Here is a 24,079-nt window from a genome sequence, read left to right as displayed (position 1 = left end):
ACTGAAGTTTCACGATATCTCTTTGTTTGGTTGGAAAACAAATTATTAGAAGTATAAACCAATTAAAAAGAGTTGCTGAAACAAAGATTTGAACTGCGTCTGCGCCATCGCTGGAGTAGCCGGTTCTCCCTCTCAGTTCGTTTCATTCCGCGTCACCTTGCTTGCTCTTTGAAGTTATTCAAACATTTCTTCAGACCTTCCGGCGACTTCGATGAAGCAGAAATGAATAAGATGAAGAAGACGAAGTGCAGAGGTGCAGAACAACAAAAGTCCTTCTGATTTCTGAAATAGCTGAATAGGCAAATAGTGTGTGCGTGGGCGGTGGACATGGGTTTTAATATTTTATGGAAAAGTAGATTTTAGAAATCCATGAAAGTTACATCTCTGTCTTTGTTTTTTGTCATTATATTGCATTAATTAAAGATAAAATCGTAAAAGTAAAAGACCTGTCCCTATCACCATTAATTACCTGTCTCCCACTCTCCTCTCCCTTGTATTTTACAGAACATTAATTCGACCGAAATGTCGCCCATGTCGCATGTGTCGCCAGGCACCAACACGGCGACACTAGGCGACGTTTCGGTCCATGATCGTATGACAGTCCTAAAGAATTTTCCTTAGAGCTTCACTAAACAATGTCATTAAAATACCTGGGCTGAGAACAGCCAATTACATTTATATAGAGCATATAATTTTAAATGAAATCAGATGCTACTTATTTAGAAAATTAGAAACCACTTGCTGAGGTATATAGCTAAGATTCAGAGCAACAACCAAAATAAACTTCCTAATTAGGATTTTAGTAACTAAGAGGATACATATTTAGAAACTTCTGAGAAGGTCTTTAGCGTTCAATCTTCATTAATGATCCTCACATGACCTAATCTAGGGCCCTGCAAATCTTTAAGTAATATTCCTTCCAAGCCAAAAAAGGACTGTAACGCCGAGTCGCCGACCACGTTACTGGTTATGCAAAGCGTTCAGGCTCTTCTTGGCCCTTCTAGAACCAGCTGGGCTGATTTTACCTGGTCCTGTTGGTCTACTTGAAACTGGATTGGTCCAGCCCAAGATCTACATTATTAGTGGATTAAAACAATGGAAGGAACAATTGGGGTGGGAAGGGATCATGAAATTGAGGCGGAGGAGAGCCGGAGGGTATTGTGGTATTGAGAGCACCAAGAGAGGAATAATGGAGAAAGGTACCAGAAGAGAAATCAAGAGTGGCAATGGGTCTCAGAAATAAGAAGAGAGAGAGAGATGATTGGGGAGGAAGAGAAAGCAGCAGCGTGAGAATGTCATAATAAAACGGAAAGTGCAAGATAGTCAAAGTCGTGGGGTTGGATTCGAGGTAAGCTGGAGAGTGTCTTATCCCACAGGTTTTTGTATTTTCTGCCAAAAAGTGGATCCAGGAGAAACCAGTTTTCTCACATTCAGAGTTCTCAAAACCATTGCAGATAGACAACCAAACCCTTGTTAGTACTTGAAAGTTCTTTTATTCCTTCTGGAAAGAGCAGATATGACACTTGAGGTAGAAGTGCTAAAGGTAACAGACTGAGGAACAAGGTGCTTATGCTCACCTATGTCTGGCCTCAAAGGGCAACAAAGATCTCATTGTCACAGTACATAGAGAGAGAAGCTCACCTAAACAATGGTTTGCAACCTATTCCTATACTAACAGCTGTAGTGAATATTACATTGCATGACAAATAATATGGACACAGTGGCACATCTCAAATTGGCTTGAAAATCAAATATGCTTTCATGCTCATAATATAAACCTTGAAATATGCATTTATCCTCGTCAGGAATTAAGAATACGTCTTTAGCAAAAACTAAATATAGAAGAAATAAGCATCTTCTAGTAGTACGAAAGATAGGTGAAACTAGAGGTAGTGGGTCCAACACATCAAAGAGGTGCAACACATCTTATCATCAGTCGATACATAAGATAAAAGGCAAGGTACCGACAATAAAGTTGGAAAGAATCTTTTAACCATGATGATAAATTTGTGTACAAGCACCAAACAGTTGGACCTGCTTGTCATGCTTTGGGAATCAAACTAATTTTTAACAATTAATTGCGAAATGATGTGGACTATCACGTGGGTTCGCTAAATCTAGCAAAAACACTCAGCGCACAAAAGTGCAAAAGCACAGATATACCCACATTAGCCAGGCAACACACAGAAAGTGTTGCACCAAGTTACTAGTGAATAGTGAGTGGGCTATAGGCTAAGGTAATCTCACCTCTAGTCGCATATCAATTGCTGGAACACCTCGTCTCTGTACATCAGGTCAAGCAACCACATACACAGACGGAAAAGAAAAACACATTAGAAAACCTTACTATGGTAGTTCTTTTCAATGACATGAAGTAATCATCTGTTAGTGATTAATATGGTACACACCTTCATGGATTCTGTAGGAGTATCTTTATATGCCTGGACAATAAGTAAAAGAAAGTCATTACAGTGTAAAAACAGAAACCAGTCGGTGTTATCCTTAAATTCTCCCATTCCCCAAGTGTAAGTACAATAAATAAATAAATAAATATATATATTGTGGAAATGGATACAAATTTTCATTTAAAAAAAATAAGGGACGAAAGTCACCAGTCGTGTGTGATGTAAGGGCAACTAAAGACATCAAAAAGAGCTATTTTTCATTTTGTAGGGGACAAAATCATTTCAGTGCGGCTCTGCTAGTACAGGCTGCCTCCGACAGGCAGCGTTCTCATTCCCAGATAATAAATACTATTTATATGACCCTACCATTCTTGGGCTAAATGTTAGGTATTCCGAATGCCAGCTGAATAATGGCCACTCAGTTAAGATATGGCTCACATAGGGTGACTAAAAAGACCATACTTGCCAAGTGTGACTAAACCAATAACCAAGTCAGTACTATTTGAAATTTGAATGAAAATGGCACCTGGTCATTGTAAACACTTAACCAATCATCTGACTGATGCAGATTCACTAGCCTAGCTGGACAAACAAGACACAGTTTGGAAGACTAGGCCAAGGTTGTCAAAGCATCCGCCTAGGAGGCCGCCTTGTTGCTTAGGCCCATTTTTGGGTAAAGGTGACCTGGTGTCGCCTTGGTTTTTGTTGCCCTCTATCACCTAGCATCGCCTTGTTGCCTTGACAACCATGGACTAGGCCAACGAGAACTTTCAGAGGAATTGTGATAGGCTATCTGGTTATGATGGTTGAGTTTATGCAGCTAGTCTTGAAAAATTTCTCCCTCACAGATATTAGATCATGTATTTACAAAAATTTCTCCCTCAGATATTAGATCATGTATTTACTACTAAAGGTTGTGCAGAAACACAACTTTATAGGAACTAGTAGTATTATCTACTGAATAAACTTGGTATATGGTAGTGATTGAGGTAGTTAAAGATGCTGTTTGGCTTAAAGGTAGTTAGGACAGCTCAATGTGGATCACGACGTGACTATTATCCACTATGATAAACGGGGAGTGCTAGTCAATTAATTGGAGACTAAACATATCATGAGAAGACAAAGCACACTGATGTTCAATATCATTCTATTAGAAAGATAGTCGCCCAAAGAAATATCCAAATTTGAAAGATTGGTATGAAGACAATTTCAACTAATATATATAAATTTGGGCTTGGATCCCAAAGTTGATCCTTACTTTGATACCAATATAGCATTGGAATAATGGCTTGTGTCCGTAGTCCACTTTATTTAATAGAACATTTTTGGAAAAACAAGACAGAAACAAGAAAAAGACAAAAGTATCCAAGTATTCAAATTACAAAATAATTGTAGTATATATGTATAGTTGTGAAATGTCATTTAGGCATGCTATTACCTTAAACCCAAGAAAAAGGTCGGATGTCAAGGTGATGCATTAACAACTATTAAGGGTGCCGTTGCCTTAAACCCAAGAAAGAGGTTGAACGTCTAGCTGGCGCACATACAACTTTTGTCAAGCAAGGGAACTGAAGTATAATACAACAACAATTACAAGCCTTGACCCAACTAAATGCGGTCAGCTACATGGGTTCTTGCCTTCAAATCAGTTATGTTTGAGGCCATTCTAAATACAAGGCCTAAGCTATGCATATCCTTTCTCTCCACTCCTCTTAGGGTTATCTTATGCTATGAAGTAAAATTAATCAAGTATTTTTTTTACTCGCAAATAAAGAAGTAAAGTGAGTGCTAGACCTCTCATCTGAAAGGATACCCATGCTACTCCGACAGTCGGGATTCACAATACCCACAAGTCTCTTTGTATGAGAGAATCAGGGATACTCTATGGAAAGAGCTACATCGCAAAGAGATGGAAGGATTGACCTTTTTTCCCTCTCCGCTTCATGTATCCCATAAATCCTCTTTTACTTGACTTAACCAAACCATGCCCAGGGAGTTCAAGAAATTCAGGGAATTGGGTAGTTAAGGATGCAGTTAGCATAGAAACAACCGACCTTTGTGGCAGAACTTCCTCCGAGAGTTTGAATCCCTTTATGGACAACAAACTCACTATCAATGACTCCCACTCTTTTTGTTCGATCACCCTGTAGAAGCAAAAGATTGCACTAGTATTAGTGGAGAAAGAACAATAAAACGAGATAAAGAGTATGAAGGCAACAAATCAACTCACAAAACTTCCACACAATAACAAAGGAGAGAATATTTGTTCGTTGTTCAATAATAGAAAGTGACAGATAGACAGACGCACAAAAGAGGAGTGCCGGGGGGAGGGGGGGTTAAGAACTAAATGCATGGTTCAAGAAACTGAACTCAAGGCCTAACTATCTACCCCCAAAAAAGGAATTCCAGCAAGATCTTGGTGAGTTACTTTTTTCTTGGTCATCTTGGGGAGTTTTTGATGGGGAATGTGGCTGAAACATGATATATTGCCTACTTTAGGGCTTTGAGCCAATACCACTATCAGATTTATGAAAAGATAAATCTAAACAAGAGTCTGACTTCAGACATAGGATTAACCACTACAATGAACTGAAAGTCTATTACCTAATTTTACACATAATTTAGTCATAAAGTAATCAATCAGACATTAGAGTAAAACAATTTCAATCTACATTATGAGTGCTCAAAATAAATTGTCTTCAATGTGCTTGAAAGTAGCTAGATTTGTAGTAGACGTAGGTCATATGAACTATATGTAGTAGCAATCATATACAAAAGCAACTCCATTGAGTTTTCCAACAAAATTCAACCAAATTTTTGATGAACTAAGCTTCCAGCTATAAAGTGTAGGAACAGTGGAACAAAATCTCGTAGGGTGAGATATTTTGTCTGGGTCAAGTTCAAAGTCCTCTTATGCAACAAGTTGGCTAAAAATCTAATCAACCCGAATTGTGATCTTGAGTTGAGATATCTAGCAAATTGGGGTAGTTACGCATATTGCTTGGGATCTCAGTGGCCTATAGAAAAAGTAAAATCTCTTATGGATCTCAGTGAGTCCTCAATTTATGATAAAATGGCATCCCTTCTCTCCCTTTGTGCATGTGTATGCATCTGTGGTGTGCACATGTTTTGAGGGTGTGAATGAGTTAGGTTGCATTATAAAAAATGTAAGATCTAGTCGCGCATGCAATGAGATTATACAGTTTGTGTTGTGAGAATGAGAACTGAATACTCAGAGTATTGTGTTTCATTCATAGCCCCAGTGGACAATTTACTCAGATGAAAACCTACTTCTGAGTAGGAAAAGGAATACAAGACTGAAGATAAATAGAAGAGCAAGTCTTAAGCTAAATAGGACAAATAACTAGTCAAAAGCATATAATGTAAGAACATCCAACAGGACTAGGAGAAGGATTGTTGTTTCTCTTACAACAAATCGTTTCCCAATGTAGGATTTCTCACATAATGTCCTCTTTACTTATATGCTACTGAAGTCACTTTCAATTGTTCATATAAGAGAGACTAAAAATCCTTTCTAGAAGGACAGAACTATGTACAGTAGGAACAATAAAGATCAGTTAAGCCAACTACAGAAAAGAATAGATCGTTATTTTAAGTTAAGGGCAATTATGTCTTTTAGTAATTAGTGGGTGAGCTCTTGTTTGGGCCGCTCAGTAAGTTTAATTTTAGGATAACTTTTTCAACAAGAAACGGGTTAGTTACTTGCTGATAAGTAACTATTTTCCAATTAGGACTTGTTTAGTTTCCTAGTCCAAATCTAGTTTGTAAGACCAGCCCCTTTAAATACCCGCCATTGTGGACAAATAAAGACCTAGACTGTTCTTTGTGAAATCAAATTTGTGAGAGCTGTTCTTGGACAGTTGTGAGAGATTTGGAACTCAATTGCAAGATCTGGGACACTCTCATCAGAGAGAAACTACTGAGCTATGCTCTATAGGTTTCCTAAACAGTTGAGTTTTGGAAGTTCAGCCTGGGGAGGAAACCTCACCCCCCCCCCCCCCCCCAAAAGAAAAAAAAATTGGGGTCAGGGGGGTATTGGAAGCCCTCATTGCAAAATTGCATTGGGATCCAGGTCCTATCATGATGGGTGGGGGTACCCATGGGCCACAGTTAGCCACAAAGGACAATTCTTCCCTTCAATGGATTAGGCCAAATCTGTGAGCTAGGTCAAGGTGTTGGTGCAAACAATCAGATCTCCATCCGAATCTCTTCTCCAAGCCCAAACATAAAAAGCCCCAAAAGACCAGGCATCGCCTGAATTTCCATGGAAGCTACTAGGGCTTCGAAGCCCTCCTTGTACATTGATATTGTTCCCACTTATTTGGAGAGTAATTACGGCTTCCTGTGGGGTTTTCTTAATGCGGCGATCAGAACCTTCCCCGCATCTCCTCCTTCAACTCATTCTAGGAAGAAATCGGTTACTGCAAATCATGAAACCATAGCCAACCTAGACACACCACTTCGAAGCATATTATTGCCAATTTCATCCTTTTTTCTCCAGTGAGCTCATGTAGGCTGAAGACCCCTCTACTAATGCAACCCACCTGATGGGCATATGTAAATGGCATGGAAAATAGTTTTAGCTTCCCTTGAAGCTCAGGCTCGCAATTATGCTCAAACAGAAAGCCCTGCTGCACACTATCCCCTACAGCTCCACCACCTTTCCTCGTAACAGTTATGCTCTCAACTTATTCCTGAATTCTTGATTACTTAACTCTCCTTTCTCCATATGTTGTGCAACATCGGAGTATGGAATTGATGGCAGACACCTGCCTTGAAGTTCCTTCACGATGGTATCCAACTCATCCACTCTTCCTTCCATCCTGCTCCTAACCATCCACCGGATCAGACGTGCTATAATACCAAGTTATTAGGACCCTTGATGATAATTCAACAACAATCACTCACAAACTCTCAACACCAAAAGAACAATTGAAGCAATTGTTCAACAACAATCACTCACAAACTCTCAACACCAAAAGAACAATTGAAGCAATCCAAAAAAAAACAGGATAAGATAGAATGTTATAGATTTGTATTCATTAATCTTAGAACACCATTACAAAATCAGCATTCCCCCGTTAACATCCAAACAGATTACATAAGAATGACGACATCAACTACTCACACCAAACCTTACCTGAGAGCCAAGCTCTCCCCAGCAAGACCAACTTGCTCTACACAATTGTTTTTACACATACCCCCCCCCCTTCTGATGTGAACACAAGGACCCACCATTCCAAGATCCAGATCCAAATGGCCAACCCAAGCTGGCCAAACGCGCCCTAACGGTATTTTGGCCATTTTTCAATCCCCCCTTTAGGGCTCAACATGGGTCTAGGTAGATTCTCCTCAATCCAAGGGTCATGGATCTATGTTTGTTTTTTTATTTGGTTTAGTCAATTTTGAATTATGAAAAGTCCAAGTCCTTTAGAAATTAGTTAGTTGTGGATAAGATAAGATTCCTTAACCAAAAGGGGTTCTTATAGAGTTTCTTTCTATTTGGAAGTGTTATCTTGTTGAATCCCAAGTCAAGTGTCTTTACAAGATTCCAATCCTAGGGTGGGGATCTTGTAGTAATTTGATTCCATTTTGAGAGTGGTAATCTAGAGTTGGGAACCTTATCCATTAGGGTTTCCCAAACCCAGTCAGTCTTTATTTATAGGCTATCTTCTTCTTGCATTGTAATTTCCCGACTGGATCATGGAAAAAAATTTGAGGGAAACTAAAGTTTGACCAGGTGAAAATGGGAAACTTAGGTGGAAACCTAGGAAATTTCATGAAAACTTGGGATTTTTTTTCCTGCAAGTTTTGATAGGTTTTAGGGAGTATTTTGGGGTGGGCTCTGCATGTGAGCTAATTTAGAGTATAAAGAACACATTGGCACATGCACTTTGCTAAAAAAATCAATATAGATATGTCATTCAAAGTACAAAACATCAATGTAGAGTTGTCTGAGAAGTACACTACAAACTTAACTACTTAAGTACATAACATTCAATGTATAACTTCTAAGTTCAAATCAAAACATCAGATATAATGTAACAAACAATAAAAGTAAAGGGAAGTACAACTCACATCACTTATAAAGGAAGGTATTACATATGCATGTTCGCATCAAGCAAACCCAACACTCTAATTTAGCATAAAAACTCTAAACACACATTACTTATAAACTAAGGTATTCACAAACATTGGGAATTTTTTTTTCATTATTAAAAATAAATTTTTATAACTAAAATATTATTGATAGTAATCATTAAATACAGGAAAATTCAGAAAACATGGTCAAACACTTCAAAAATCAGATTCAATCAATTACATTTGTAAATCTACCTACTAGAGACAACACATAATAATTTCAACTCAATCCAACATCATTTGAGCATGAAACAAACAAGAAAAATGTAATATTTTAGGTATTTTTTAAAATCAGAAAAAAATAGTAGAACACTTCAAAGATCAAATCCAACAACATACACTTGTAAATTTATCCACTACAGACCATTGGGGGGGGGGGGGGAATCAAAACAATCCAACAGCATTTGATCATGAAAGAAAGGAAAAATAAAAAAATTGGGAAAACTCAGGTTACCTTGCAAACACCAAAAAGGGCCGAAATCAACAAAGGAGTCTTTAAAAGTGCTTGAAATGGTCCAAAAACATGCAAAAACGATCGAAACTTAAAGGGGAAATAGAAACTTCCACCTCTGTATCAAACTTAAAACTTTGTGAAATGCAAAGTTTCGTGCAAATAAAAGAACTACAAAGAAATGAACCACCTGGTCCAGCCAGTTCGATCCCAAGTTTTGACCTGACTGGGTAATTTTCAAGGTTTCAACAGGTTTCATCAAAATTTCGTAGGTTTTGATCAAAACCTAGGACTTTTTCTTTGTTCCCTCATGGTTTCGATTCGAGCTCCTGGAAATGCAAAATTTCGCTCGAAAATTCGACGGTTTTGTTCGAATTTTGTTCCATGGATTGGATGAATTAAAGAATTTGATTGTCAATTGCCTAAGTGAGTGGTAGGGTTCCTTCCTTTGAGGGGGACCCTGTGGTTGTCTTTGAGAGATTTCTTAATTGATTTCCAGCATTCAAGCAGCCAGCATTCAAGCAGCCAACATTCAAGTTTTGAAGATTAACTCGTCAAGTCCAGCAAGCCTTCTTCCCATTTCTGCACGCCTTTTCAACCTTCAAGCACCCACCTCAGCAGTTCCAAGTAAGAAGAAGACCCCAGCCTTCCCCCTCCTTGTCCACAGCCCCTAGACCTCTCCCCCTCCACCACCGTAGCCTTGTACCATTCCCCTCCCTTTTGCAAATAGTCCCTGCCCCTTCCCCTTTGTTTTCCTTGCAGCCATAGCCCTTCCCTAGCAACCCTGATACTCCCCCTTTTCCACTCTTCCCCACGGGAACCATATCCTGCTCCCACTTGGAAACCAGCCCCTTTCAAGTCCCTTCTACCTCTGTTAGAATTGCAGAAAAGCCTAGGTGCAAGCCCTATTGCTATTTCCTGCAATTCAACCCTACTTCACTCACTCCTGAAAACCTGCACATTTTTTTTCCAACCTTGGAACTCCACAGAAACTTAGAGTTCTTGAGATCGGATCTGTTGAGTTCTGTTCAATCGATTTCTAATCTGATTAGAACATCAATAGAATCCAATTACCGTGCAGCAAAACCAGCAAGTATTAGCTTTTAGTTTCCCCTGGCCAAACCCTCTAAAACTCTAAAATATGAAACCCGCAAATACCCTAAACCCTGTTCACACACTGACTGAACTTGAAGGTGAGAAAACATCCTCAAAAACCATAGAAATTTCTTCTTCTTTGCTGGAATTTCCTGGGAAAACCTAAGTCTAGGGAAAGTACTAAACCTAACCCTAGACCTGGTTTGCATCAATTGGTATCAGAGCTGCAGTTTCCAGCAATCCAAACAACACCATTGGTGGATTCCTATTAGCCAGAATCATGGAGGAGTTAGCAGACAGCCTTCCTATTGAAGGTTACTTCAAGTATGGACCAACAACAAATTTCCACTCCAAAGTTCTTTGTTTCTAAAGATGAAAATTGGAAGAGGAGTTGTCCTTTCTACACTAGAGTCAAAGCAGGTAATTGTACGGGCAAGGTACTCATTGATAGTGGTAGTAGTGTCAACTTGGTGTCTGATGCGTTTGTAAAAAAAGGCGAATCTGAAATTAGAAGAGCATCCCAACCCCTATACTGTCTTCCCATAGTCCTTATCAGTCTTAATGCTTACTCCAATGTAATTTCTACGAGGGAGAGTGACAATGTATTTGGGAGACCTTGGTTGTATGACGATGTAATGTAACCATTAGGGGGAAGGAGAATGTCTATCAGTTTAGGCACAATGGCCATGTAATTGTCCCATTACCACTAAACCTACCCACAAAAATCAAGAAGGTACGAGCTAGCCAAGCACATCAGCATAATCTTAGTCCTGCACCTCAAACTGAAGATCAGCCTAAAGTCAAATCTCTTCCAGTCCAGGAAGAACTGAAGCCAGAATCCCCAACTCAAGAAGTGCTACACATAAGAGGCAGCAGCTTGAGTGACTTCACAGGCTGTGCCACATCAGATAGAAGGCCATTCCCACCAGTCAGAAGCTTCCTCCAGAAGATGTGCCAGAGATGATTGATAAAATTGACTTTGGACCAGAAGAGCACTTAGCCAGGGTGTCTCCTCAAAGAAGGGGAGTTGCTGTACCCAACATGCATCAACCAACTCTTGACACAGATACCCCAAGTCAACCACCAGAGGCAGCCCTAGAAGACTATAGTGATAAGGTAACTTACTTGGACCAACATCAGGGTCCTAGGGAGATTACAAAAGAGATACAGCTGCTGTCCTTGACTCCTACAGCCAGATTAGAAGGATTCGGCGGTGACCTTAAGGCTGGAACAGTGAAGGACCAGAAGGAAATTCAAGTCCTTGAAGTCCAGCATGGGCTGACTAAGAAAGATGCCCTCACAGAGTGTAGACACATGACCAAACCATGGTGGGAGATCTCGTGAGATATCTCGGTTTTTTCATAAACCGAGATGAGATCAAGGTCGATATCTGCGAAATGGGATGTCTCGCTCGAGATCTCGCCATATCTCGCCCCAAATCTCACCATATCTCGCTGGAACTCTCAATTTTTGCCCAACTTTTTGAGGATTTCAGCCGAAGTTTCACTTGCAACTACTCTTAGCACATCTACAACATCAAAGGAAATTCAATCATCCTCTACTTGTCTTATGAACTTATGCGTTAATGACTTATATAGAACTTCTAACGGTTGTATACTTTTATCATTCTATTCTCGAAAGTCAAGATTCTAATACTCATATGAATGTTATCTTAATGACATTTAAGTTATTTGATGTATTTGATACACTTGATTTTCATTTATATGCCGTAATGGTTTTATATTAAATGTTATATAACCTTGCATTCTCTAATCCTACAACACTTCGGTTTCACACAATGGGTAGACTTAGAAATCATACTTAGGGCTGTTTTCTCACAAATCCAAGGCCACTAGTATGTTCAAAAGGCCTTAAATAGACTAAATACCAAATTTTAGCCCAACTGGGACCCTAAAACCCACAGAGATGGGCTACCGAGTTGACGCCCAAAAAATGGCATATTTCGACCGAGATCTCGCTGAGATGGTCGAGATCTCGGTTTTTCATGGTAGCGAGATCTCCTACCATGGACCAAACCACCAGCACCAATCAGAGATACAAAGGTACCTACACCAATGAGGACCCCTTATGTTCCTACTTCCTAGGACCATGGAAGAGATGTTGCCCCCATACCTCATGGCTACACCAGGCCCAACTCCTTGCAGACAGGCCCTCCCTAGGATATCACACTTCTTCTCGGGAGGGATACCATAAGAAGCTTTCCAAGCCCTAGTCATGCTACTCACAAACGTGGTGAGAGAGAAGGGCACCAAAAGTTCACCAACCACTTCCTTATGCCCTCCTGGTTCGTTGAAAAAGAAGCTCTTAGACTTGAAGAGCACATCTAGCAACTAATCATTCTTCTAGCATTCTATCTAGGAGCAATATTGGCTGCCTGTACCTACTACTTGCTCCCCACTACAAGATGAGAGGTTGAGTTCGCATACAAGCCTTCCAAAGGATTGAACCAAAGACACATGACAAGCACATTCATCATGAGATGAATGTTTTCAAGAAGAGGAGTATTGAAGTGAAAATCAAAACCCCCTCCCCCCCCCCCCCCCCCCCCCCCCCCAAAAAAAAAAAGGAGGTTCCAAGATCCAGATCTAGATCCATATGGCAAATCCAAGCTGGGAGAAATGCCCCCAAGGGTATTTTGGTCATTTTCCAGCCTTCTTTTAAGGCTCAATGTGGGTCTAGATAGATTCTTATTTATTCAAGGGTCATGAATCTACTTTTATTTTTTTTCATTTGGTTTAGTCAATTTTGAATTGTGAAGAGTTCAAGTCCTTTAGGAATTAGTTAGTTGTGGATAAGATAAGATTCCTTATCCAAAGGGTTTTTTATCTTATGAAATTTGTCTCTATTTAGAAGCGTTAGCTTGAGTCCCAAGTCAAGTGTCTTTAAAAGAATCCAATCCTAGGGTGATGGTCTTGTAATAATTTTGATTCCTTCTTGAGTGTGGCAGTCTAGATATTATCTATTAAGGATTCCCAATCCCAATCAGAGTCCTTATTTTTAGGGTATAAATAGCCTCTTCTTGCATTATAATTTTCAAATTGGATGAAATAAAAAATTTGATTGTTAATTGCCTCAAGAAGTGTTAGGGTTCCTTTGTGGAGGACCCTGTGGTTGTCTGAGAGAATTCTTAATTGACTTCTAGCATTCAAGCAGCCAACATTCAAGTTCTGAAGATTAACTCATCAAGTCCAACAAGTTTCTTCCATTCTAGCAAAGCTTTATCACCCTTCAAGCATGCTCCCCAGCAGTTCCAAGTAGAAGACCCCACCCGCAACCCCAGCCTTCCCCCTCCTTGTCCACAGCCCCTAGATCACTCCACCACCTTAGCCTCGTACTGTTCCCCTCCCCTTTTGCAAATAGTCCCTGCCCCCTTCCCCTTTGTTTTCCTTCAAGCCATAGCCCTTCCCTAGCAACCATGATCCTCCCCCTTTTCCCCTCTTCCCCGCAGCAACCATATCCTACTCCCACAAGGAAACCCTAATTCCGAGTCCCTTTCAAGCCCCTTCTACCTCCATTAGAATCGCAGGAAGGCCTAGGTGCAAGCCCTATTGCTATTTCCTGCACGTCATCTTCGACCTTGGAATTCTGCAAAAACTTCAGATTCTTGAAATCTGATCTGTTGAGTTCTGTTCAATCAATTCCTAATCTGATTGGTAGAACATCAATAGGATTCAATTCCTGCGCAGAAGAACCAGCAAGTAACAGCTTTTATTTTTCCCTAGCCGAAACCTCTAAAACCCTAAAATCTGAAACCTGCAAATACCCAGAACCCTGTTCACACTGTGACTGAACTTGGAAGTGAGAAACAACCTCTGAAACCCTATAAATTTCTTTTTTCTTTGCTGGAATTTCCTGGGCAAACCCTAAGTCTTGGGAAAGTACTAAAATGCCCCTAATGCTAGACCTGGTTTACCTCATCGTCTCTCCTCCCACAAAACGAAGAACATTCCTAAGTACCTGCTACCCTTCTCGCAATCTCCTGTTGCCAAGTGGACCATCTTCTTTGTCCTCTTGTTCTATGCCAAGCTTGTAGTTGATGCCCAATCTCTCTTTGCCACCTGTCCCTGCTGGCTGATCCTGTCCCCTGGGTGTCCAGCTGGGAGTGATTCCCTGCAGCATCTGAAAATGATGTTGAGCTTCTACTATTCTTCCGCTTGTACACCAGGACTATAGAGGCTTACCATAATAAAATTGGCCATGTCGTTAGATTTTATCCAATTCCATCATTGCAGCTACTGAATCTAACCCAGAAGTACTTAATATTGAGCCACAGACAGATGGTGCACATGCTGTTAATACCACCCATAATTGTGAAGACCTGGATGACTCTTTGGAAGATGATTTTGATAAGCATGGACTCCATGGAGACGAGACACACATTGTATCAAGGGTTCTACTTGCTGAATCCCAATAAAAGATTGGCAACGACACATCATTTTTAACACATCACTGAACAGCAAGAAATCCAAAGCTCAAGTGATGGTAGAAAATGGGAGTTTACATGAATGTACTCTCTCAAGCATTTGTCATTGTGTAAGAACCCCCGTATTTCTAAGACGAAATCTGTATTGCAGGTCCGATAACCCGAAGGTCAAGTGGGATTAAGTTGTGGAGTATCCGGATTGAAGTCCATGATCCATACCCTGAATCCATGGATCTGGATTCTTTTGATGATGAACCTGCGTTGTTGGGAAAGTGGAGTTTCAATCAGGGTCAAGAGGTGTGTGAAGGTGTCTGGATTGAAGGTAAGACCTCCCCCATGTTGTTTAGGGTTAGGTTTGAGTTGCAGATCAACCCCTTGAGCAAAATACCCAAGTACTGAAAAATACTAGGGGGCGGTTGCATAAGGCAGTTTATTGGCCAATCAACCGCCCCAAGCGACCGTCATGGTCTGCTTGCGGGATTTTGCCCTAATTTGCCCCCTGTCCTCTATAAATAGCAAACCCTGTCCTTTTAACTTATTATTATATTCGGAATTGTTGTTGTGGACAGTTAGGAGGCAGAAGACACGTGTTGGAAGGTGAGAGAAATGTGAATTGCGATCTGAATCCATTCTCCCGTCTGTTTTGCAAATCTGGTTGAGGTAAGTGAATCACCTTTCACTCCATTCTCTTCCCTCAGCTTTGGAATGGATTAGATCCATCTCCTTTATGTTGAGGTGACCTAATTGTGATTGGTTCTATTCCCCAATCAATGATTTTAAGGAGATCCTGTCCGAAAACGAATCCCTGCATTCGAATAAAGGATGGATCTAATCAAGGAAGATGAATTGGGCAGTGGATCTTTATAATTTTAGGTTACTGATTTGCACCTTTGTTATAGGCTTATTAAGAATGAAATTAGGACTTGAATCATCTCGAAATCATATTTGAATTGGATGATCAAAAGTCAGAATTTCGGACTTTGAAAACTGTTTATAACAGGGGCAGTCGCTTGGAGGTCGCTTGACCCAACCGACTAGCCCAAGCGACCAGCTGAGTCACAGTGGCTGTATGAGATTTGTGTTTGCTTTGATTTGACTCATGTCCTTATTATATTTTTGTAACCCTATGTTTAGGTGTTCTCTGAGTTTGCTGGAAGTCTTATAATTGTGGTTTGATTGCATTCTAGTAAGCTTTTACATAATTACAGGTAATGACACACCTTCTTGTCTATATGCAATGACATGCTAAATGATGAATCTGTTATTTTTTACATTAATTATTGATCTTATACCTTGTTGTATAATTCATTATAATATTGTTGTATACCTGTTGTATGAGATGTTTCAATATACTTTATCACTTTATGATATTGAACAACTGTCTATATTATGATGGTGAATGATGTGGTGTAGTTGTGATGGAAAAGGTATCCAATTGGATATCTTTGTTTGAGATATCAAAGGGTTGTGGTATGGGACACATGCTCACTGATGTCTCTAGCACTCTCATGACTACTGGATGACATACCTAGGGAGTAGAATTGCATGGCTAGGTACCCTAAATGCTATTACCTTTCTGGTGGGGGAATTGAAGCCGAATGACCAGTGACAATAGTGACGTGACTCTGTTTCATCCTACAACAGTAACCAGTTCGTGCGGAGACTCAATGGTCCACTGTTGATCATACAATGGTAGGGTTGCATATGTTAGGGTTGGGCTCATAGACGTCCAAGGAGCGGCTCGGGTGTCGTGAGGAGTCATAAGACCATTCCGCCCCAATAATATGTGGATGAACATAGGGTTAGGGAGTGGAGTCCAACAGCAGTAGCCAGTCCATGAGAGTTTTCACTCCTAGGTTGCGAAGGATACGGAACTGAGTTGGTTGGTGCCATAGGGGAAGTATATGGACTTTATATAGTATGTTACCAGTATAACCTTGTATTGGATTAGAAACCCCGACATTCGCCAGTACTCATGCCAATGGTCGTGGTATAAGAGTATTGACTTAAACCCCAACCATGGATGCCTAATGAGGACTTAAACCCTTTATCCGGGATCCCAATAGAAGTAACCAGTCCGTGAGGGATTAGAGTGACTAAACCTACCCAGAGGAGGGCTGGTGTTATATCTTAAAGCAAGTCAACTGTCTAGAGACTTGCATAGTTAGACCTTAGTAGCATTTATATTATTGCAATCATTCACTTCATATATACATTATTGATTGTGTCAACATATGTATGAGAAATGTGTGATTCTTACTGAGTTCGTCAGAACTCATTCCTTTTATTTGCATGTTATATTATACCATACAGATGGTAGCACGTCGTCAGAAACTAGAGAAGTTCTATATAGGTCCAACCTCTTATTTGAAGAGGATGTGGCACCGTCACTGGGAAACAGAGATGTGGTCCACGAAGCCTCCTACGAATGCTTGGAGTGCGTTTATAGCACCCATTGATGGCTAGAGAAGGCAGATCGTCAAACATTTTGAGAGTAACTGGAGAACTCCTATTCTTTTTAAATTAGAAGAGAATACCATAGCTTTAGAGAAAGAAACTGGAAAGAAACTCATTTAGTTTATTTGATTGCTTCCGCTGAACTCGTTAACTTTTGATTCATGATTTCTTTCATTTGATTCCTTTCTTTGATTTGATTCTTTTATTGGAGTATTTGGACTCTTGTAATCCCTTTGATTAATTATTTGAACTTGCTCTTGCTCTTGATTATCTATTTCTTGCATTTATTATTATTGATGGGTAAGACCGTGGATCCTGTGACATCGCACCCACAGGTTGTCGGGCGGAAAACCCAGACCGGCGGTTGGGTTGTGAGTGTGTGACATATTGGACACCTCAAACTGGAACCACACCCTCAGCCCTACAAGTGTCTCTACTTAAAAAGCAGCACTCTGGAGGTCAACTAAAGGTGCTCTGTCCCTCTAAAAACTTTCCGACTATGAAGACGATGTGGTTTGATGTGATACCCATCATCTTGGCTGATGTTTTGCTAGGAAGACCATGGATCAATGACAACAATGTCTTGGTGGGAGGGTACTAAAAACCAATATTTCTTTGATTTTAAAGGAAAATTATTAGTGCTTAAACCCCCCCCCCCTTTCAATGTACCTGTAATGAAGGCAAAGTTGAAAGCTACTCACTCACGTGAAGTGTCGTTCTTAAAGCCTGTATCTGAGAAGCCGCAATTAAGGGAAGAAAGTAAAGGTCCTAAAAAGCTTATAGGTAAAGGAACAGGTTAGAAAGCCCCTACCAGCATTCACTCACATGGAATCTTTGCAAGCTAATAATGAAGCCGATGATGCCTGGTGTAATTCTAAATAATATTCTTAAGGGAAGAACTGTCTAAGGATATAAATAAAGACTGATTGTGTCTCTCTGACACAAGTCAGATTCTCAGACAACTCAACAGGGTATCAAAACAACAAATCTGAGCCGCAGGACCTGAGAAATTCTGAGAAATCCTACAAGGCATTGCCAGCCTCCCTCCATCACAGTCACTATCACCGTCACCCCACCTCCCCTTCTGCCAAGTCCTAAGGACCAATGCGAGTCAGTGCGAGTTCCTAGGGCCACTGTCATCCACTCTTGGCCTCCATCAGGTCCTAAAAACCTCCGTCAGCAAGTCGCGAGACCTCAAGGACCTATTCCCTACTTCCTCCAACCCTCTTAGCCTTCCACCAGCCCTGGTAGCAGCAAACTAGCGCTTCCTGCCGCAAGGTTCCTGAGCCATCAACTCTCCTGCGATCTCTCAGGGGCCTTGTTACCCCATTCCTAACCCTTGCCCCCTTTTTAGGCCTTCGCCTTCCTCCTATGTCCTCTTTCCCTTGGTGGTGAGCCTTTTTCTCCTACCAAGGGTTCATTATACCCATTCATGGTATGATTCTGGATGAAGGATTTACAATTCTTTTTGCACTGATTATTCGTCAAGATCCATAGATGACATCCGAATCTGTCCCATCACTTTTGGTTCATCTGGTATGGAGGACGTTCCAGTTACTCATGAGCGTGATTTCCCCTCATTTCAAATAAACTCTGTTAAACTCAATGGGACAAATTACCTTCGACGATCTCGTTCTATGGCTTTGGCAATGAACTTGTACTCTCACGGGTCATCTTCACAGTACATCAGCAAAACCTTCAACGACTGGTTTGGCTCAAGACAAGTCGGAACCAGACGAGTGTCTTGTTATGGAATTCCCACTGACTTTTATTGAGCATGCCATTGCTAAGAGTTATCTTCTCCTTCCTAATGTTGCTGCTATTTTGAAAGTTGCTAGACACCTATTCCAAGGTTGGTAATGATGCCCAATGCTTTGACATCTAACAAAAAATTCATCAGTTACAGCAGAACTTACTCTTTCCAAATATTACAATACACCACAGGGGTATTATCAAGCACTTGATTTCAATGGCCGGTTTACTCCTACCTGTGCTGCTGATGTTGCTGCAAATCACAATTAGGAAGACAAGCTCAGAGTTTATGACATTTGGCCAGTGTCAATATTGAATATGATCAAATATCTGCTCACATTCTCTCATAGGAACCTTTCCCGCCCATGGAGCAAGTGTATGCTATGGTAGACATAGAGGATAGCCATAGAACTGAAATGGTCCATACCAGCATGGCAGAGAGATCTGCCTTGGTTGCTGGAACAGGAGGCTCACAGACTCGTACTAGTGAATCTTCCCATGCTACGGTCAAATGTGAGTTATGTGCATACAAAGGACAAGTGTTGGAAGCTACATGGCAGATCACCTAGTTCTCACGGAGGGGGACACCATGCTAATCGAGGAGGAAATTCCCAGGCTGCAAATCAAACCCATCTAGAAGATACTAGCACCCCAACACCTCTTTCCTCATATGAACTCCAGCATCTCCGCCAATTGATGACCAGAATCAAAGTGCCTTTTTCCACGCCAACTTCCTATGGTTAATCATTTTGAGCGTCATCCTACTTTAGGAACCTTCGATGACACAGTGTCCTCAAAATTTTCCTTGTGGATAACTAACTATAGGGTAACCAATCACATGACTCATTCTTCATTCATATTCTCATGTCTCTCCTAAAAATATTGAACTAATTGCCAATGGGTCTCTTTCTTCAGTTCCTAGAAAGATCCATCATTTGTTCCCCTTCCTTGCAGTTGTCTTTAGTTTTAAATGTTCCCAATTTTCTATTAATCTTATGTCTATCAATAGTATTACTCGGGATTTGAACTACAAAAATAACCTTATACACTTCTGACGTTTCTAAGACTTGGAAACAGGGCATACAATTGGAAGTTGTAAGCAGCAAGGGGGACTTTACTTGTTGAACAGTTCTCCATCAGCATTGAGGTTTGAGGTTTCGAGCCGGGTGACTCTTCTTCCGAGTGGGCTGATAAAGGAGTGAACCTGGGCAGAGGTGCGCTAACAAGAAGAGTTCTAATCTTGCTAGCTCTGAACCAAGCAGGGAGATCCTGTTTTGCCAGTTCTGATCTTGCTGGTTCCGAACAAAGCAAGGAGAGGAGAAAAGAGTGAAGAGGCAGGCAGGCACCGGCGCTCAGTGCTGTCAGGCTTCACTCTTCCTCAACTTAGCATATTGTTCACGCCAACTGTGCATGTTGTTCACGGGGGAACAAACTTTATCTTTTCCACTTTTAGGTTTCGATGGGAAAGATGGTCCTAGTGGCATGAATCGGGAACCTGGAATTAATAATACTCGGCCCGAACCCCCCCCCCTTATGGTCTTCAGTTCCACTTCTCATGCATTATTTACTTTACTTCAGTGGCATCATTGTCTAGGCTATATTTTTTTTCCTACTTTGGTTAAAAAAAAATTCCGGCCTAGTTTAAATGTTGTAATTTGAATGATTTCCATTGTGATGCTTGCATTTTAGCAAAGCAAACTTAACATGTTTATCCTATTTCTGATAATCATAGTACTAGACCTTTTTCTATTATCATTCAGATTTTTGGGGTCCTTCCTGTGTTGTTTCTTCCTCTTGACATTGTTGGTTTGTTACATTTATTGATCGTTGTACTAGAACCATGTAGGTCTACTTGCTTTACCAAACAGTGATGTTTTCTCTTGCTTTCAATTTTTTTATAAAATGGTTGTTACCCAATTTGAGGCCTCTGTAAAATCTGAATATACAACTAGGGAGTTCTAGACCTATTTGGCTAATCATGGCATCATTCACCAAACTAGTTGTGTTTAAACACCACCTCAAAATGGAGTGGCTGAACACAAGAATAGGCATCTCCTTGAGGTTGCTAGGTCATCAATGTTTACCATGCATGTTCCACCTCGTTTTCGGAGAGATGTTGTTCTTGCAGCCGTATATCTCATTAGTAGGATGCCATCTTGTGTCTTACAACAACGCTGCCTTCCTGAAGTCTCCTCAGGTACAGCATCATTCATTGTCCCCCTCCCCCACCCCAAGTTCTTCGGGTGTGATGCTTTGCTAAAAACCATCATGTTCAGAGTAAGCTTGACCCATGTGGGTTACGACACATTTTCCTTAGTCCACCCAAAGGGTTACAAGTGTTATCATCCTCCTTCCCGCCAAATTTATGTTTCAATGGATGTTGTTTTCCAGGAGAATGTTTCCTATTTTTCACCCTCACCTCTTTAGGTGAGAGTGAATCTAGTGAAAAGGTTTTGGTTCTCATTCCTTCGTTGCACATTCCCTCTGATATTCCAACTGGTGAAGCCCACTTGGAAGATGGAGTAATGGAACATGAACAATAGCTGATGGACCAGAATAGTGACATTCAAGGAGACCAACAACCTACATTGCAATCATCCCAGCAGACTTGTCAAAGAAAAGCAGTTAAGCAAGTTCCCTCTATCATCCCTAGCCAATTGGAAGCTCCACCTCCTAGTCGTGAAGAGATTGCTCGTAGTAAGTCTTAACTCTTGAGTCTGTTTATGACCACTCATTAGACTTACCGATTGCATTAAGAATGCAACCACAAGGATGCACCAGACATCTATTTCTAACCCATGTTTTCAGCGTTTTATTTCTTTTCTGTTTCTATTCCTAACACTTGGCAGGAAGCACTACTCATACACTTGTAAGGAAGCAATGGATGAAGAGATGAGAGCCCTGGAAGAAAATGAAACATGGGAACTGGTGATATTACCTACAGGAAAAGGGACTTCTAGTTGTAGATGGATGTTCGTCATCAAACGCAGAGTTGATGGTGTGGTGGAAAGATATAAAGCTAGACTGATAGCCAAAGGATACACTCAAACTTATGGGATTGATTACCAAGAGACCGTTGCCCCGATAGCAAAGACGGAAACAATTTGGGTGGTGCTCTCATGTGTAGTAAATCAAGGACAGAGTCTTCAACAACTTGATGCAAGAAATGCCTTCCTTCATGGGTGGTGCTTCCATGTGTAGTAAATCAAGGACAGAGTCTTCAATAACTTGATGTAAAAAATGCCTTTCTTCATGGGAAGATTCAAAAGGAAGTGTACAAGGATGTGTCACCAAGGTACACTTCTAGTAAAACTCATGGGTTAAGTGTGCAAACTGAAGCATGCTCTGTACGGGTTGAAGTAGTCCCCAAGGGAATAATTTGGAAGATTCCATAGAGCCATGGTGTCCATCGGTTATAAACAGAGTAATGGTGATCATACCTTGTTCATTAAGAAAACAAACTCTTATATAACAGTTTTGTTAGTCCATGTGGATGATATTTCATTACAAGGAGTTGTGAAGAAGAGATTTCGGCTCTAAAGGCATTCTTAGGAGGTGAATTTGAAATCAATGACATAGGACAACCTAAATTTTTCTTGGTATTGAACTAGCATAATTAGCTAATGTTAGGGTGCAAACTAGCTAGAACTGCTATTGAGCCTAACTTACACTTGAAGGATAAAGAAGGACAACCCATGGACAAGACCAGTAGGGAAGCTGATTTATCTCTCCAAAACTCATTCAAATATCACTTTGTTGTTAGCCTGGTGAGTCAGCACATGCATACCCTCATTCTTCACATCTAGATGTTGTCTACTAGATCCTGAAGTATTTAAAGACTTCTCCAAGAAAAGGGATTCTGATTTTCCCTCATGGACACTTGAAAATTAAGGCATGTACAAATGTAGATTGGGCAGGGTGTCCTAATGATAGGAACTCTACTTTTGGGTACTGCACTTATGTAGGAGGAAACCTAGCAACTCGGAGGAGTAAGAAACTAGGTCCAGTGCTGAAGCAAAAATTAAAGCAATGGCACAAGGAATTTGTCAGATGTTATGGTTGCAAGGGCTACTTCAAAACCTAAAGACAGAAAATAACAATATAATTATTTTCAAATAGTAAATCAATAATCAGCATTGCCTATAATCTAGTTTAGCATGATAGGACCAAGCAGGTGGAGATTGACAAACACATTATTAAGAAGAAGATTACACCTAGACTAACTCACATTTCCTTCGCCACATCTGACAACCAAAAGGCTAATGTATTTACAAAGAGTCTGCGCATGATACAATAAATACATATCCATGCACCAACTTGAGGAGAGGTGTTGTCATCATCATCATCATCATCAAGCCCTGTCCCAACAAAATGGGGTCGGCTATATGAATTCTAGCCTTCCAATAAGCTTTGCTTGAGGCCATGCTAGATATAAGGCCTATTGTCTCACCAATTCTCTTAAGGTTATCTTATGTCTGCCCCTAGCTCTTCTAATTCCTTCAATTTGGATTATATCACTTCTCCTGAATAGAGGCCTTTACATGCCCTTAGTGAAAACATCTGCTATACAAACTCTTATTAGACTCCTAATAGAATCCAACACTCCCCCTCAAGTTGAGGCATAGATATTAGTCATGCCCAACTTGCCTACAATAGGAAGGAAATCTCTTTCTTTCAAACCCTTAGTGAAAACATCTGCTACTTGGTCTCCAGATCTTACAAAAGGCATGCAGATAAGCCCTTGTTCCAACTTTCCTTTGACAAAGAACCTATCAATTTCAATGTGCTTAGTTCGATCATGTTGCACTGGATTATTAGCAATACTAATAGCAGACTTGTTGTCACAATATAACATTATAGGGTTTGGAACTTGGACTCCAATATCTTGCAGCAAGCCTTTCAACCATAGTAGCTCACAAACTCCACGAACCATAGCTCTATATTCAGCTTCGGTACTAGATAAAGCTACCACATTCTGTTTCTAACTTCTCCAAGTAACTAGATTACCTCCAACAAAGGTACAGTAACCTGAAATTGACTTCCTGTCTAGAGATCCAGCCCAGTCTGCATCAGTGTATGCTTCTACTTTTAGATTATCGGTGGGTGATAGAAGTATTCCTTTTCCAGGAGTTCCCTTCAAATAATGTAGTATCTGATAACAGCCTTCATATGAGCTAAATATGGATCATGCATGAATTGGCTCACTATCCCGACAGCATAAGCGATGTCTGGCCTGGTGTGGGACAAGTAAATAAGCTTCCCTACTAGCCTTTGGTATCTTCCTTTGTCCATTGGTTCTCCCTCTTTTTCTTT

General features: G+C 40.5%; 1 protein-coding gene across 4 annotated transcripts in view; it reads right to left on the bottom strand.

Moving 5' to 3' along the window:
- LOC149028927 (uncharacterized) overlaps positions 1 to 24,079 on the bottom strand; it is an 84,459-nt gene that overhangs the window by 10,765 nt on the left and 49,615 nt on the right. For 3 of the 4 annotated variants that reach the window (XM_089139439.1, XM_089139457.1, XM_089139449.1), the window contains 3 exons: positions 4,460 to 4,549; positions 2,409 to 2,441; positions 2,248 to 2,283 (listed from right to left, as the gene is read on the bottom strand). In XM_089139439.1, coding sequence (XP_088995565.1) covers positions 2,248 to 2,283; positions 2,409 to 2,441; positions 4,460 to 4,549 — 159 coding nt within the window. The other variant, XM_089139465.1, reaches the window with a different exon arrangement.

The sequence above is a fragment of the Hakea prostrata genome, chromosome 1 (genome assembly GCF_041222555.1).
Source record: "Hakea prostrata isolate BN-2017 chromosome 1, UWA_Hpros_2, whole genome shotgun sequence".
NCBI lineage: Eukaryota > Viridiplantae > Streptophyta > Magnoliopsida > Proteales > Proteaceae > Hakea > Hakea prostrata.
The sequence above is the reverse complement of the archived record's forward strand: the minus strand, read 5'-3'. Positions and strand labels throughout refer to the sequence as shown.